Source organism: Manis javanica, chromosome 14 (genome assembly GCF_040802235.1).
Source record: "Manis javanica isolate MJ-LG chromosome 14, MJ_LKY, whole genome shotgun sequence".
In the NCBI taxonomy this organism is placed as follows: Eukaryota; Metazoa; Chordata; class Mammalia; order Pholidota; family Manidae; genus Manis; species Manis javanica.
In genome coordinates this window covers 46,788,983-46,796,036 of record NC_133169.1, presented here as the reverse complement: position 1 = coordinate 46,796,036, position 7,054 = coordinate 46,788,983, and the positions used below count along the sequence as shown (strand labels likewise).

Here is a 7,054-nt window from a genome sequence, read left to right as displayed (position 1 = left end):
AGTTAAATCTCAACTGTGTGTCAATATCCAGGATGAATATAATGTCCAACTCTTAATAAAGCATTTAACTACACTTATTGGGGTGAGCATTTAATAATGTAGATAAATGTCAAATCATTATGCTGTATAAATGAAACCAATAAAATATTGTATATCAGCTAGAGTTCAACAAAAGCTCATTGAAAATTTAATCTGCTTGAAGACTTTACATATATATGAACTAAATAAAACTTCAGTAAAATAATAAACCTTGTGAGCTGGATATTGCTTAGCACCATAAGACGAGTGTAAGGAAGGGATTCATTTGAGTGATAGTGGAAGTGAATGGCAGCAGCCTTGCAGGTTAACATCATAACCCAACAGGGGAACTCAGCATTCCTGTCCACACCACGTTCCATGTTACCTACTCAGTAGTGGTGATAAGCCGAGAAGACCAAGACTAATGACGGACCTTTCCTAGACTCAGGGGGACAATTTTATGAATTAGAAGAAAAACTCTTTTAAGGAAAATATTCAAGGTGATATCCTAAATGGTTTTAGGAATCGTATGTTTCATGGTTTACTCCTTTTGTTTTCCAGATCAGCCAGCACTTCAAGAAATGGCTAATTCTACAGTGACTGAGTTTCTCCTCACGGGCTTTGCTGAGAAGTGGGAGCTAAGGCTTCTGCTCTCCCTGCTATTCCTTCTGATGTACCTGGCCACCCTCACAGGGAACATTCTTATCATCACTGCCACCACACTTGACCAGAACCTTCACACACCCATGTACTTCTTCCTCAGGAACCTGTCCATCTTAGACATGTGCTATGTTTCTGTCACTGTCCCCAGTGCCTGTGTCAACTCCCTCACTGACAACAGGGCCATTTCAGTGGCTGGCTGTGCAGCTCAGATCTTCCTGGTCATTTATTGTATGTATGTGGAGCTCCTGTTCCTCACCATCATGGCCTGTGACCGCTATGTGGCCATCTGCCAGCCCCTCCACTACCCCGTCATCATAACCCACCAATTCTGTGTCTGGACAACACTGGTCTCCCTGCTCAGTGGCCTCATCTATGCAGGTGTGCACACAGGGAACACATTCCGGCTGTCCTTCTGCAAGTACAATGTGGTCCATCAGTTCTTCTGTGACATCCCTTCTCTGCTGAGCCTCTCCTGCTCTGACACCTTCAACAACTTTATATTACTTGTTGTTTCTGCCCTATTGATTGGTTGTGGGTCTTTTATGTTTATCACTGTGTCATATATTTACATATTTTCGACTGTGTTGAAGTTTCCAGTCAAGGAGAGAGGAAAGGCCTTCTCCACCTGTGTCCCTCACATTCTGGTGGTGTCTGTCTTCCTCAGTTCCACCAGCTCTGTGTACCTAAGGCCTTCAGGAGCCTCTGACATTCTCCAGGGAGTGATTCTTACTCTATGTTATACAATAGTTCCTCCATTCTTGAATCCCATTATCTACAGTCTTAGAAACACACAGGTAAAGGAAGCAGTAATGAAAGTAATATTAAGGAAATATTATTCAGGAGGTTAGTACAGATCCATTTCAGGTTCATCCCGATGTCATTGAGATCCAAACATCTATAAAATAACTGCTTGTCAAGGTTTTGTATATTAGACTGTTTACTCCAAAATATCTATCTTGGTATCTGAGTAATTAATGTATAAATTTCTCATTTTTGTGTTCTATGTTACCCTTTCCACTTATCCTACATGACACAAAGTTTAATATGTAGGTGCCACCAAATTAGTTCAGGAAATAACTTGTAGAATTTTTATTGTCCAATCACTTTGGAGCAAGCAGTGTTTTGTGAGTTTTACAAAAAAAACAGACTGTTTTTTAATTGTCATATATCTATAACATTAAATTCACATTCAAACATTTTTAAGTGTATATATTGGTACTGTTACTTAGATTCACATTATTATGCAACTGATACCCAGAACTTGAGCATGTTGCAAAACTGGAATTCTGTATACCCATTAAACCACTTCTTTCCATTTCCACCTGTGCTCTGTCCCTAGCAACAAACATTCTAATTTTTGTCTCTATGAATTTGACTTTCTGGGTACCTCATATAGATCGCCTTTAGAATTTGCCTTTTTATGGCTGGCTTATTTCACTTAACCATAGTTCTCAAGGTTCATCCATGTTGTAGGATGTGTTAGAATTCATTTTTTGAGGCCGAATAATATTCTGTTGCAGGTACATACCCATTTTTCTTACCCATTGTTCTCTCACTGGACACATGGCTTAGTTCTCCTTTGGTTATTTCCTTGTTTTAATTAATTGTGGTCTAGTTAAATAACAGAAGTAACTGAAGACTTTCTACACCAAGGGAAATTCACTTTTTTATCAAGTTAGTTTGAATGATTTAACTTTATAGCAATCTGTTCATCCTTGATAGTGTTTTGCATCACAAAAGAGGAAATTAGAAAGATAATTCTCAGATGTCTCCTAGAGGATAAAAAATCTTTAATTTTATTCAAGAGGAAAGTTTTAGGTACCATTGTTACAGAGACTTAGGGAGGAGACAAAGTTTGGCAATTACCAGGGGGGTGGATTTGACAGCATGTATGGTCTACATTTATTATTTTACACTGAATAGAAAATTAGGTTATATTAACTCAGTAAGCATATTCTTATATGTGTAGTTTCTCTCCCCATTTGTCTTTGTTCTTTAGCAGACATTATAGGAAGAGAAGAATTGTTTGGTTAAATGCAACTTCTGTGGGGCACAATTAAAATGTAGAAATAAAACGAAACAAGCAGTAGACTCAAACACTGAGTAATGATAGGTGGTTCCATGGGGGAGGGGTTGGGGTGGGTGTGTGGGATTTGTAGGGAAGATAAAGATACAGAAAATCTCAATCAAAATATAGGTTGAAATAAATATGCTTTGGTCATGGGGATGGAAGTGCAACATGGAGAATATAGTCAAGAGTTCTGTAATATCTTTCCCTGCTGACAGTAGCTACAGTAGTTGGGATGTGGGTTTAATATTTTATATAACTGTTGGATCACTTTTCTGTATACTTGAAACCAATATAACATTGTATACCAACTATACTTCAATAAAAATAAATGAATAAATACATAAATAACTAGAATTTCATATATATAAGATACATGCATATATTTTTAAAGAGGACTTTACCCAGATTATCTAAAAAGTTAATTAAAGAAAATTTAATTAAATTAAAAACTCAAACAACCATATAAAAAAGGACAAAAACTTCATAAAATGTTTAATCAAATATGATGAATATTATGTATAATCACATGAAACACATGTTCAACAGCATTAGTGGTAAATTGTCCAAATAAATACCATAATAATGTGCCTCTGCACATGTACTGGCTCATTAAAGTTATCGCTACATCAAATGAGGATGAGAATTTGGAATTAATATAATTCACTTGTCTTGCTGAATGAATGCACAATGGTATTCTGGGTTACATACAATTTTGCTTGTTTCTAATAAATGTATACATATAGCCACATATGGCCATAAATTTTGATTCCTGGTCTTTTATTCTTAGAGAAGCAGTAATGTATGATCTCATAAAAACAGGAAAGTTCATAACAGCTTTATTCACATCCATTAAAAAGAAGCACTTCAAATGTTCTCAACAGGTAAACAAATTGTAGTACAGCCACAGGATGGAATGAAAAGCAGGTTTTAAAAGAACTGGAGAGTGGCAGATTGGCTGAATCCCAAAGATATTAATTAGCTGAGTGGGAAAAAAAGCCAATATCAAAAGGCCACAGAGTATATTATTCCATTCCTCTGACATTCTTGGAATAAATAGAATAGTGTTTTTAAAGGGTATAGGCGAAGGGAGACTGAGAACATAGCTGCAGAGATATGAAGTTTGGGAATTGTTATATGCTCTGTTCTGAATATTTGTAGTGAAAAATCTACATTTGTGTGAAAATGCATAAACTGTACAGTGAAAGCAATGAAATACATATGTACTAATTTTTTAAATATGAAAATTATAAACAAAAGTCTCCCATAAATATTCTCAAAATATATGTTAAGACACTACATAAAAAGAGAAATTTAAACCCAGTGTTCAAAATTGCTTGATATTGTTCCAGGGAAGGCACTCCCCCATCTCTCTCTCACACACACACACACACATGCATGTGTGAACACACATTGGAATCAGGATTGAAATCAGACAAGCATAAGGAAAGAAATAATAAATATAAATATAAGAATTAATTATGTAGGAAACAGAAATAAAATAGAGAAAATTAATGAAACCAAAATTGTTACTTTGAAACATCAAAAACATTGACAATCTTTGGAGTGAATATCCAAGGAAAAAACAGAAAGACACAATTATTATATCTGAAATGAGAAAAGTGATATCATAGTCTATAATGTTTTAAAGGATAATACAGAATATTGTGAAGAAGTTTATGCCCACATTGATAACTTCAGTGTGACACTGAGATCTTCATTGTGATGGATTCATCCTTGAAAGACTTAAACTTCCAAAACTCACTTAACAATAGATATACAGCAAGTTCTTATAATTCTCAAATTAAATTGTATGTAAAAAACATATTCACACAAGAAGTGTCCAGATCTCATCAATTTCACTAGCAAAGTCCACCAAACATTAAGAAATACATACTATCAAATCCTATACAAACCTAATTAAATATGAAGGAATATTTTCCAAACCATTTTATAAGGTCAACATTGCCCTTATAGTGAAAAAGATAAAGCTATTACAATAACAGAAACTATGGACCAATATCCTATGCAATGAGGTGCTCACAAAGCCTGTGAGAAGAGCAGACCCCTCTCTCTTGCGACCTGCCTGTCCATCGGAGAGCTCCCATGCCTGGGGGACCAGAGCACCGCTGCGGGCCACCGAAACAGGCCCTGAGCTCCACGAGGATAGAAGCTGCTTTATTTGGGACCTTCCCTATGTCTCTCCATCTGGCTGTTAACCTGCATCCTTTAAGGAATCCTTATTAGAGTGGTTCATGTGTTTCCCTGAGTTGTGTGAGCAGCTCCAGAAAGTCAATTGAGCCTGAGGGGGAGTCCGTGGGAACCTCCAAAATGTAGGTGGTAGGTTGGAAGCACAGGAAACTGCCTGGAGCTTGTGACCAGCGTGTGGAGTGGGGGTGGGGGGGGTGGAGGGCAGTCCTGCAGGATGGAGCCTCTACCCTGGGGAATCGGGAGCTGTCTCTGGGCCGAAAGCATCAGAATAGAGTTGAGTTCTCAGACACCATGCCAGTGTTCAAAATTGCTTGGCATTGTTCCAGGGAAGGTTCCCTCCATCTCACACACACACACGCACACATGCGTGCACACACACTGGAATTAGGTCTGGGAAACCAAAAGGAGTTCCTCAAGGAACACACAATGTCGTGTTATTTTCATATTAGAAAATTGCTATTTTTATTTCCTCAAGTGCCATTTTGGTTGTTTATACTCTTCGTGTCACTAGTTACCTTTAAGTGACTCACTTGTTTTCTAATTGTAACATCTGCTTCTGGCTTACATCTGTTTTCATGGATTTTTTTACTCTCCATGTTTTGAATTTTTCTCCATGTTTGAGTGCCTGATAATTGTTGATTGGGTGCCAGATATTGGGAATTTAACCATGTTAGTATTATTTTGTATTCCACTAAAGATACCTTGCATTGTTCAGGTGCACAATTTAACTATTCAGAATCCCTTTATTGCCTTCCTGTCATCCCTTGAGGTTTATGAGATGTACTGGAAGAGGGTTATCCTGATGCAAATGTCTCCTGAACAGTCTACCGAGTGTCTTCTGAATGACGAGGTTTCCCATGTCAGCTGTCAGGCACAGGCACAGTCCCCGGCCCGTGTTAGCACCTGGCACTCTGCTCTCATCCGAGTCAGTAGCCCCTCCACTGACCTTTGGCAGTGCCCCCCAGTGCATGTGCAGATTTCCAGCATTATTCCCTGTAGACCACTACTACCTGGGATTCTGAAACGTATCCAGCTTGATCTGCCCAGAATACAGCTTCCATCTCACCGAGTCATGACTTCAATGGATTCAACCAAGATCCCACTTCCCCCAAGGTTCTCCCAGAGGCCCAGGCTTCTCACGGCCATCAGCTAGGGCAACTGTGGTCTTGACTCACTTGCCTGAAGTCTCTTGAAAATTTTTGTCCTTTGTTGTACAGTGTCCAGTGTCTTGAAATTGTTTTAAATGCGTTTTGAATGGGGTTCCCTGGTTATTCAGGTAGGTGCTCTGAAAACACGGGGCCCACAATAAGCATCAGCTATTGGTATTGACGCCCTGGGTCAGTCCCTCCCCTGAGAAGTGGGCCCTGAACTTACTGAGTTACTTGTCACAGATGAAACACAGTATAAGCGATGGGATGGCACATCGACGTCAAGTACTAACCAAACACGGGAGCCGTGCCGGGCACTCCCCCTGTTCTGGCACCGGCCAGCCCAACTGAACCCGATGCTGGGTCTTGAGGAGAAGCCCACAGGTCCCCGTGGCCAGTCCAGGGACCTGTTGCACAGTTACACGCACACTCCTCCTGTGCCACTAGAAGCTATGGATGAGGAGGCAGCCAATAGCATGACTTCAATCTTGTGGGAAATCTTGAGGAAGAATCACTCAGAGAAGCTGCTCCTGGTTTTCTGATCTACAGAAATAATGAAATAATAAACATTTACTTGAAACCATAAAGTTCTGGGGATATTTTTTAGGCATCCATTTATATTTAGTAAAGGTTTTGGTAACTGAAAGTGGGACAACGTCCTAAGTAAAAAATCTAAGCAGGAAATTCTTTGAACTCAGAAAGAAGACTTGGAGAAGCAGGAGTTAAAGTGCCAAGTGCCTGATGAAACCATTAACAGAAATGCCATGGAGTCGGAAAAAACTGTCACTTAGGGATTAAAGGGAAGTGGAAATGAAAGTACCAACTTCATTACGTAGTGTCAGAAAGTTTAGTAACACTCTTTTATGCAGAATGTGGAAAATATAATGAAGAATATGTCTATGCTGTGTTAAAAATACAGCCTAATTTCTTCTATCCTGCTTTTAAT

At 38.8% G+C, this 7,054-nt stretch overlaps 1 protein-coding gene across 1 annotated transcript; it reads left to right on the top strand.

Annotated features, from left to right (window-relative positions):
• Positions 1–599: 599 nt before the first annotated feature.
• Positions 600–6,650, top strand: LOC118969111 (olfactory receptor 14C36-like). Its single transcript, XM_037002390.2, has 2 exons — positions 600–1,524; positions 6,352–6,650. The coding sequence occupies exons 1-2, from the start codon at positions 600–602 to the stop codon at positions 6,648–6,650; spliced, it is 1,224 nt and encodes a 407-aa protein (XP_036858285.2).
• Positions 6,651–7,054: the final 404 nt, after the last annotated feature.